This window comes from Bison bison, unplaced genomic scaffold (genome assembly GCF_000754665.1).
Source record: "Bison bison bison isolate TAMUID 2011002044 unplaced genomic scaffold, Bison_UMD1.0 scf7180017864155, whole genome shotgun sequence".
Taxonomy (NCBI): Eukaryota; Metazoa; Chordata; class Mammalia; order Artiodactyla; family Bovidae; genus Bison; species Bison bison.
The window spans coordinates 3,302,708-3,313,704 of NW_011494727.1; the positions used below are offsets into that span (position 1 = coordinate 3,302,708).

At 38.0% G+C, this 10,997-nt stretch overlaps 1 protein-coding gene across 1 annotated transcript in view; it reads left to right on the forward strand.

Annotated features, from left to right (window-relative positions):
* Positions 1–10,997, forward strand: part of WHAMM (WAS protein homolog associated with actin, golgi membranes and microtubules) — an 18,066-nt gene that overhangs the window by 781 nt on the left and 6,288 nt on the right. The window contains 8 exon segments of the mRNA XM_010841141.1: positions 46–215; positions 905–925; positions 2,566–2,739; positions 3,476–3,626; positions 5,447–5,616; positions 6,784–6,949; positions 9,522–9,709; positions 10,951–10,995. Coding sequence (XP_010839443.1) covers positions 46–215; positions 905–925; positions 2,566–2,739; positions 3,476–3,626; positions 5,447–5,616; positions 6,784–6,949; positions 9,522–9,709; positions 10,951–10,995 — 1,085 coding nt within the window.

Here is a 10,997-nt window from a genome sequence, read left to right on the forward strand (position 1 = left end):
CGCCGGGCCCACGCAGGTCCTTTACGTGTTCCTTTGCCTGGGGAGGGACGAGTGCGAGAGTGGGGTCTGCCCGTTATCTGCGTGATGCGCGGAAGGGGCGCGCAGCCTCGCAGGTGCATCACCTGTCGGACAGCAGCGAGGGGACTTCCCGAGGAACCCGCACGGGGCCTGGCGAGAGGACTGAGTTAAAGTTTTATTCGCAGTTAAGAGCCAGAGTAGGCTCTTTAACCTTTCCCCTGGAGTTATTGGCGGAGGAGGCTGTTGTGACCGGAAATGCCAGAGAATACTGAAAGAGAAACTAGAAACATCCTATGAGTGTAGGAAGTTATAACAAGGACTGAATGTAAACAAAAGCAGGTTCCCGTGTATGAGGGGAAGCCCCATAAGGGAGACAAGATGTGTTAGAGGATGAAGGAGCTTCTAGAACCCAGGCTTTTGAGGTAAGAAAGACTTGGTGAGGAGATTTCCTTGCTGGTCCAAGGAAAGGACTCCCCTTTGCACTGCGAGGGGGCTCTGGCTTCCAAGACCCCGCATGCGCAGTGTGGCCAATAAAACAAAATAGACTTGGTCCAGTGGAAAGCCTATAGGTTACGAGCTGTATTCATCAGTTTGAAACAGCAGCAATAGGAAAGCAGTTTTAAGCTTGAAAGAGGTTGTTAGAGTGATTGAACGGTTCATTTTTTGAGCGCTAAGTTTACAGAACTGAAGAGGATTCAAAAAAGGGTTTAAGAGGAAAACATGGCTCATATATCCACAATGAATTGACTATTCCTAAGTCAAGACTAAGTTCTCTGTGCTACACCCGGACATGCCTCTTGCCTGCCCTTTCTATTTATTGTTTTAGTCGCTAAGTCGTGTCTGACCCCATAGACTGCAGCCCACCAGGCTCCCCTGTCCCTGGGATTCTCCAGGCAAGAACACTGGAGTGGGTTGCCATTTCTTTCTCACTTTAGGTCGTTCTTAATCAGAATGATTTTTCTCTGCATTCATTTGAGGAAGGGGAGGTGTAAGAACAATTTAGCCACATTTCAAAATCTTATATTCTCTCAAGCTAAATACAGAATGAGCTTTTTATACACCCACTTCTCATAGGTTTATTTCACTTGATAATGAGGAAACCACAGGGCAGTTTCAGGCTAGTTGGCCTTAGATCTTCAGCTTTATCATGTTGAATCACTTAATTTTCAGACACCTGGTTTCTCAGAGAGAGAAGTGGTTTTCCCCTAAACTAACATATGTTACTATTGTAAAAGTTATATACACTTTATCCAAGTTTGAGTTCATTCAGAGGTATTTTGGCACTAGTATAGTTCATACTGTTAAGCTAGCTGTTGACACTGGTATAGTTCACCTGTTCACCTGGAACATGTCGGGGGGAGGGTGAAGGCTTAAATATGAAATACACTGCATCCATGGAAGAGCATGTAATAATTTTAGTACTCAGCTCATATTTAGAACAGGAAAGCAATTGATTCTAGAATTAGACCAATTACTAACATTGCTAGAATACGGAAAGTGAAACTGAATGTTTTGAAGTCTGAATAGTCTTAAGAAATAAGGCTGAAAAACATCATTGTCTTAAGTTTACTTTTTCATGTGTTTTAATTTTCTTGAGGGAAACTTTTGCTTTCTTTTTTTGAGGCGGGGCATAATCCTACTGTTATCACCTGGATAAAATGACTACTGAACATAGATCACTTTATCCTTAACGGAGGGAAGGAAATAGAAGAATTTAAGGATATACTGACCGAGGGGTGGGGGTGCGGAGTTTATACTATTAATTGATTTTATTTCTCTTCTCCTGGGCAGTAAATTAGTTTCTTACCAAATGAGTTTTTCTAGATTATAAGTGTTCGATTTATTTCTTGCCCTGCCTCAGAAGCATTCTTCAGAGGCTACAGCCCCATTTGTGATGCTGTGAATGAGTCTACTCTGCTGGGGAATTGGTGGGAATACTAACCTGGAGAAGTACTTGGAATCATCTGTATGTCCTTATGAGTTTGTCTGTTTGTTTTTGTTTTGATTGCATCACACGGCATGTAGGGTCTTAGTTCCCTCATCAGAGATTGAACCTATGCCGCCTGCGGTGGAAATGCAGTCTTAACCACTGGACCACCAGAGAAGTCCCTTAGCAGTTTTAAAAAAGGAGTGCATTCTCACAATACCTTTATGGTCAAAAAAGTGATGGAAAAATATCCTCTCTCAGGCCCTTTTCTCTGAGTTCTTAGTACATGTACTACATACTTAGGACATAAATTTTCAACTCTACATCCTCCTCTATTTCCCATTTATTATTATAAAAGTGCCCAGATTACAGAACCGGTCTTCAAAAGCACAGTGCTGAATAAATGATTACAATAATAATATTTCTACTATGGATGTACCATGATTTATTTAACCATTCTTCCTGGGCATTTTGGTTGGAGGACAATAGCATTTTCATGTTTAATCAGCATTTTAAATTGATGTGTTAATGTTAGGAACATTCAGGTTTCTTTAGCTCTGTTGGTTTGGTATCATCTTATCCTGTCCATAATTGAACTTTATTTACATTTTGCCTTCTAGTTGCTTCAAGGGCATGAAAAAGCCAACACCATGGTAGCATTAATGAATGTGTATCGAGAGGAAGATGAAGCGTACCAGGAATTAGTTACTGCGACAACCATGTTCTTTCAATATTTACTGCAGCCATTCAGGGACATGCGAGAACTTGCAACTTCATGTAAGCTTGCTATTTTGGTACGTTTTATGTTTTTACTTTATCAGATTTACTGTTTATGACATACTGTTTCTTTAGTTGCATTTATGATTCAATCTGTGTTTCCACTTTGGGTTCACCCTGTGTTTCGATAATATTGTAGATACATCGAATTTATTTTTTAAATTGATTTAAAGATGAAGACATTTAAAAAATGTATTTATTTATTTTTGGCTGTGCTGGGCCACGTGTGGACTTTCTCTAGTTGAGGTGAGCGGGGACTACTCTCCACTTGTGGTGTGTGGGCTTCTCTTGTGGCTTGTGGGCTCCAGAGCATAGACAAGGTAGTTGTGATGCACGGGCTTAGTTGCCCCATAGCATGTGGGATCTTCTCAGACCAGGGATAAAACCAGTGTCCCTGGGATTGGCAGGTGAGCCACTGGACCACCAGGGGTCTCCAAACAATATATATTATTATTAACAGAGAAACACAGCTTGACAGTATTCCCTTCTAGAAAAAGTTATTTGAGTAGTACAGAGTAAAGTAGGGTATTTTTTCCTTTATGCTCCAGAGTATCCCTTTGTCTTCCAGAGAATGCTGCACTTAGAGCCTTGTTTATACTCAGTAAGGAACTGATGAGTGAATGAAATTTAATTGACTAAGTAGTAGTAATAAAAGTAGTTTAAATAATCCACATGACCAGTTTCCTTTCGATTTTCTAATGGTTCTACATGATTCTTCTCTCTTACTGATACAACTTGCCCTTCTTTCTGTAGAAGTCTTTGGATGAAGATGATCTAGGTCCTAAAAGGATAGTTGCCCTGCAGAAGGAAGCCCAAGAATGGACCCGACAGGCTGAAGAAGCTATAGTCTCTATTCAAGATATTACAGTGAATTATTTTGAAAAAACGGTAGAAGCATTAGCAGGTAATAATGTTAAAATGCTATACTAAGATACATGTAATTTTCTTTGTACTCAGAAAACACTTGAGTGCCTCTTAAGCACCAGATTCTGTATTTTCTAGGTACTGAGGATTCACTATAAGGATAAGCATAGACACTGTAAAGTCACATGAGGGAAGAGAAATCTTTATTATATATTCATTCAAACACATGGAAAATGGCAGTGGCAACAAGCTATATGAGGGAGAGAAACATGGGGCGCTGAGAGCCTAGGAGAGAAAAATGAGGCTCAGTCAGAGTGGTCACAGAAGGCCTCTGAGAAGTGGCATTTGCCCTCCTATCTGAAGGCTAAATGGGAGTGGAGAGAGCAGAAAATTGATGGGATGGTGTTCAGGCAGGAGTAGCGTTTACGAAGGCCCTCTGGTCTGAGGGAGCTTGACAAGTATGACGAAGCCACGGGCTGGAGCACAGCACGGACACACCTCATCTCACTGCTCATTTCGTGGTGCTGTACCTTACCCCACTTCACAGATAGTATGATTTTTACAGATTGAAGGTTTGTGATAGTCCTACACTGAGCAAGTCTGTTATAAAATAGCAAGTGCTGGGACCTCCCTGGTGCTCCAGTGGTTAAGATTCTGTGCTGCCAGTGCAGGGGGGTGTGCAGGTTCGATTCGTGGTTGGGGAACTAAGATCTCACATGCCATGTGGTGCAATCAAAAGATAAAAATAAATTTTAAGAATAGCAACTACTGTTTTTCCTACAGCATTTGCCCCACTTTGTGTCTCTGTCAGACACATTTTGGTAATTTTCAAACTTTTACATTTTGTTATGGTGATCTGTGATGAGTGATACTTGATGTTCCTATGCCAAAAAGATTACAGCTCAAAGCTCAGATGATGGTTAGCACTTTTTAGTAATAAAGTATTTTTAAATTAAGGTTTGTACATTTTTTTTAAGACATAAGGCTGCTGCACACTTACTAGACCATAGTACAGTGTAAACATAACTTTTGTATGCAGTGGGAGACAAGAAATCCGACTTGCTTATTGTGGTATTCACTTTACTGTGTTGGTTGGGAACTGAACCTGAACTACCTCTGTGGTCTGCCTGTACAGAGAATGTGGTGTGAGAGAATGCTGGCAGACAGGCAGGGACAAGACCAGATGGTCCTGTAGGCTGGGTGAAGTACTTTTTGTTTATTGGTTTTTTTTGGCCATATCACTGAGGTGGAAGTGCAGAGTCTTAACCACTAGACTGGTAGGGAAGTCCCTGGGTTGAGGTACTTTTATCTAATCTTCAGTCATTGTTGATAGTAGTTGCAAATAGCAACAACTTATTATCTATCAGTTTGTTAAATTATAGTACATTCATAAAGTGGAATACTATGTAGCTATTAAGCATGATTCTCTATAACAATTTTTATGAATAGCAAAAATTCTGTGATACAGTAAGTGAAATAAACAAGATATAAAGCAGAATGATATCCTGGGTGCAGGGAGGGGGGTTGGTGGTTTGTTTTGGTCAAACTGTATCTTCCTATTAGTCTAGTTAGACACAGAAACAGCCCAGAAGTATTTGCACCAAGATGTAAGAAGCAATTGTTTTAAGTATGTGAGATTCATGATTTTCTTTTTTTAAATGAATTTATCTAAAATTTTATACTAAATAACCATGTATTATTTTTGTGACAATAAAAAAATCACTAAAATACATGTTTTCTTTTAAAAGGGATGTTTTGCAGGTAACATAGAAGGCAATAAACAGAATTCATTCAGGAAAAGTTTCTTTTTTTTATTATGAGTTGTATTTAAGTTTTATTTTACTAATTACAATCCAACAGGAATGAAGAAACAGATGGCGCAGGATGAGAAGAGATTCGGCCAGGCTGCCTGGGCCACAGCAACTCCCAGGTTGGAAAAACTCAAGCTGATGTTAGCCCGGGAGGCTCTACAACTCATGAGAGCCAAAGAGCTGTGTTTAAATCACAGAAGAGCTGAAATTCGGGGCAAGGTAAGACAAACATAAGTGAAGCTTTGTTTTACAAATACACTTTTATTTTAGGTAGCATCCTTGCTCACTTGTTCCAACACCATCTTTTTTATCTTAAAAAATTTTTTTTATTTAAAAAATTGTTTGTAAGTTTCACCATTTTATTTATTTATTGGGTTGTACCGGGTCTTAGTTGTGGTTCACGGGATCACTGATCTTCCTTGCGGCACGTAGGATCTTTATTTACAGCATGGGAACTCTTAGCTGTGGCGTGGGATCTAGTTCCCTGAGCAGGGATTGAATGCAGGCTCTCTGCATTGCAAGCAGAGTCTTTGCCACTGGACCACAAGGGAAGTCCCCAGTACCATCTTCTTTTGTTATTGTCCAGTCACTAAGTCGTTCCAACTCTTTGCAACCCCATGGACTGCAGCACACCTAGCTTCCCTGTCGTTCATCATCTTCTGGAGTTTGCTTAAACTCATGTCCACTGAAGTGGGTGATGCCATCCGACCGTCTCATCCTCTGTCACCCCCTCCTCTTCCTGTCCTCAATCTTTCCCAGCATCAGGGTCTTTTCAGAATTTAGAGACTGGAAGTTTGGCCGTGAAGTTTCAGTTAAAATGTTTTTGAAATACTATATTGTCGCAGTCACTTGATCACATTGACCTCAGAACCAAAGTAGGTAATATACTTGAAAATCAGTCAAGCCATGTTTTCAGCACAATTTTATAATAATCAAAGAGGTGCTTCATCTTAGGAGCATAGTCAATTTTATTTCCTATAACATTATGACTTTAAAGCAGAAAACATGTGAATACTTCATTGCCATTTATTTGCTCAAAACCTAAATGTTTTCATATGTTTCAGAGATGAGGTAAAGTATTTGTGATCAACGCTGAAGAAGGCATTTTTATCCCACTAAGTGAAATGGAAAAGTGTCTCTTCTCTCTTTGCTTTTTTCATATTTGATACTGAGAAGAGAAGGAATGGCAACCCATTCCAGTATTCTTGTCTGGAGAATCCAGGGACAAGGAGCCTCCCAGGCTACAGTCCATGGGATCCCAAAGAGTTGAACACAGTTGAGCAACTAATACTTTCACTTTCACTGAATAGAAAATAACTCAGATGCTTGTAAAGTTTGCTTTTAATGTCCTAATTATTTTAACTTGCTCTTTTTCATGAAAACAAGATGGAAGATCTTCCAGAACAAGAAAAAAAAATAAACATTGTAGATGACTTAGAAATACAATATTATGAAGTTCAATTAGAATTATATGAGGTTAAATTTGAGATATTAAAATATGAAGAAATACTGCTTGTTACACAGTTGGACTCCATTAAAAGACTTATAAAAGGTAAAATTTATATTTCAATGTATATCTTGGTATGTTTAAATTACACATTCAAGGAAATACAGACCATATTATCAATTATTTCTTGTATATTGTATACTGAAATTTTCTAATACAGTTTCCCTTCAGTATTTTTGTTACTGAAATAATATGTTCATTGGTAAACACACAGCAAAACAAAGGGAAACTGTTATTACTCCAGTTCCATCATCTAGAGATACTTTGTAGACTCTGTAGTTTGTAGCTTTTTTTATATGCTAATGTTTAGAAATATCTATCAATTTCTTAAACCGAAACTGCATATTCTGTTCGGTAACCTCTTTTTCATTTAATATATAATAGTCATCTTTCCATTTCAAAAAGTTATAAAATCATCAAAAATTTTAATGGCTTCATAGTATTCAATTAAATAGATATACTGGGATATCCGCTTTTCACTGTTGTGAACAATGTAGTGAAGAACCTTCCTTTACATATGTCTCTGTGTATAGGACATTCTTTCCTCTGGATAAATTTCTAAAGACGGAATCAGGTCAAGAACAATGTACGTTTTACATTTTGACACTTAATTGTTAAAACAACACTATAACAATCATTTGATATACATTTTCCCAAACCACTATTATTTTCTAATTTCTAAATTTCATTCTACTTAATGATGCTCCTATCAGCTGATGATGAAAATGTTTCCCTGTACTTATTCATTTAAATTCTTTGCCTGTGTGATGGGAAAAAAATGGCATCTTCTAATTTTTGTTTATTTCATTCACAAGTGATGTTGAACACAATTTTGTATGTTTACTGGTCATTTGTTTTTATTTACTGCCTATTTATGGTCTTTGCCCATTTTTCTTTGGAATATTCCCTTTCTGTATTAGAGATGTTACTTTATTATCTGTCATATGTTGCAAATCATTGCTCTGTCATTTGCTTTTTCGGAATATTTAATCTTTATGAAGTCACCTCTCTCAGTCTTTCTGCTTTGGTGTTGTAAGTCCTTTATCCCAAAATTACACAGGTATTTACTTTTGTTTTTAGTATTTGTATGATTTTGCTTTTAAAAACATGTGGCTCTTTAATCCAGATGAAGTTTATTTTGATGTGGGTAGCAATCTAAACTTTCCCCTCCGAATCCTTAAGCAGTCCCACCCACTGATTTTAAAAACATTTCCCCTGTTGCTTTGACTTGTCACCTGTCCCATATCCAGGATTATCATACTTGTTTTGATCTATTTATGAACTGTTATTTTCTTTCACTGATTTGTGAATGGCTCCTGGTAGCTGGTACCATGCTGTTCCTATTATTATGTAAAGCAAATCCTTCCCTCATTAATCTACTTTTCCAAAAATTTTCTGACTCCTTATCACTCCTTTATTCTTCCAGATGAACTTTAGAATCATTTTGACAAGCTCAAAACAAAAAACCCAAAAAACTCGGAATTTTTATTGGGACTGCAGTTAACATTAGAGATTAATTTGGGAAGAATTATCATCTTTTCAATTTTGAATCTTCCCATCCAAGAACATGGTATGTCTCTCCATTTACTCCAGTCTGTTTTTTTCCCTAAAGTTCCTCCAAGTTTAGTTATTTTCTTCATATAGATCCTGAACATTTAATTTAATCCTAGGTATTCAAAACCTTTAGCTTCACGTTATAAGCACTTTGCATATTTAGGAAGAAGTTCTGTTAGAAAAAGGTTAATCTGGAAGGATCCATGCCAAACTATTCATATTTTCATCTGGGAATAAAAGGACAAAGATTTGGTGAGGAAAGAGGAAAATTTTACTTTCTATTTTTATGTACTTCTGTAGGACTTGAGTTTGTTACAGTCAGCATGTATTTTTAAAAAATCAGTACGTAATTAAGATTAAATCATTAAGGTACCTTAATGATATACTGCTGGTAGAACATATGTTCCCTTTCTCGAGGAGGGTGATTTGACAACAGTGATCAGGAGTCTTAAATATTCATCTGCAAAGGAAGTAATAAAAAATGTATACAAAGATTTATATTCAAAGATGTTCATCACAGTGGAAATGATACTAATGGAACATTGTGACATTCTAAAAACAGAGAGTGCTTAAATTCGAGAATACTGTGTTGCCATTAAAACTGTATTTCTATCACATGGAAAAGTTTCTCTAATTATCTTTATTGATACATGTAACTATGTAAGTTGCATGTGTGTGTATACACAGACACATATATATACCTGTTAATTGTAAGAACCTTTAACTATCCTTACATTAAAAAAAGTATGCATGGGCTTCCCTGGTGGCTCAGTGGTAAAGATCCACCTGTCAATGCAGGAGACACAGGTTCGATCCCTGATCTGAAAAGATGCCGCGGAGCAACTAAACCTGTGCACCACAACTGCTGAGCCTGAGTGCCCTAGAGCCTGTGCTCTGCAAAGAGAAACCACTGCAATGAGAAGCCCGTGCACTGCAACTAGAGAGTAGCCCCACTCTCTGCAACTAGAAAAAGCCTGCGCAGAGGACCCAGCGCAGCCAAAAGAGAAAAAAGTATGCATTATTTTTAATAAAATGTTTTTAAAAATCATTAATATGCTTCTAGATAAACAGGATGAAGTGATCTACTACGACCTGTGTGAAAGCCCAGAGGAACTTACGGTCATGGATGGTGTAATGGGGCTACAGGAAGGGAAGCAGCTGGAGGTGGGGGTGCTCAGCCGGCAGTGCCAGCAGCTGGAGTCAAAGCGGGGCAGCATCTGTGCCAGGAGAGCCCGTCTCAGGAACAGAAAGGTGGGTGCGCCCAGGCGGCCTTCTTGTCTCACAGCTTTGGGGGATTTCTTCTTTTACAAAAGATAGGTTCGAAAATAAGGCTTTTATGAATGATTCATTTTATGTGTGTTTAATGTAGATATCAGTGGCTACAATTAAAATACACTACAGTTTTTTTTTTCCTTAAAAAGATTCTTTTTTCCTTTTGGATTTAACCATCTTTAGATTTTAATTAAGTCTTTCAACAACTATTGATTGAATGTCTATGACATACATAGGCATTTTAAAAAATCACAGTAGGTAGAAACTTCTAAGAAGCTATAATAAATGATAACATTAATTTTTTTTTAATTGATTATAAAATGTCAATCAGACAATATTCGGCTTATTTCAGTCCTTATAATTGGTGAGTGATTTTTTTCCTAATTTTTAAAAACTCTGTGATTACATAAAAAGGTAACATACTAAGAAGGGGTAAGCATACTTGAGATAGTTTTTTTTTAAAGTTATTTATTTACTTATTTTTGGTTGCACTGAGTCTTCATTGCTGAGTGGGCTTCCCCTAGTTGTGGTGAGTGGGGGCTTCTCTTGTTGTGGAGCACAGACTCTAGAGCACAGGCACAGTAGCTGTGGTGTTCGGGCCTAGTTCCCCTGTGGCATGTGGGATCTTCCGGGACCAGGGACTGAACTGGTGTCCCTTGTGTTGGGAAGCAGACTCTTAACCACTGGACCACCAGGGAATTCCCAGATGATATAGTTTTTAATATAATTGTTCAGATATTATAGATTGGATGTGTTATGTAGGTATGTTTGGAAAGTAGCTTGGATGTGTTATATAGGTATGTTTGGAAATATTTAGAACATTAGGGGGAAATGTGTTTATAACAATTGCACTGAAACAGATCCTTAGGACACTTCCCACTTAAGGATGTGGGGCTCCTGTATGTCCTCTCATTTCTCCTTGGATGGAAGACTTGCTTTTTTATCTCTCAAAGCACTGCATCCCAGCCATGACGTTCCTGACCAGGAACAAGGGATTTCCGTAAGCAGCCAATCAGCCCATGTCATGTGACTGAGGAGGAGGCAGATGTACTGAATCACACCGTAACTCCTATTAATAAATGCCTTATACTACAGCCCAAATGCAGTGCTTTTTTTCTTTCAACCTTTTATGCCACCCCATGGTAATATTAAAAGCCATGCAGTGTTCAATTTATAACCAAGTTAAAAAACAGATCAGTGAAATTACATTATTCCCCTAGGATCAATGCAAAGAAAATCATCGACTCAGATTGCAACAGGCTGAAGA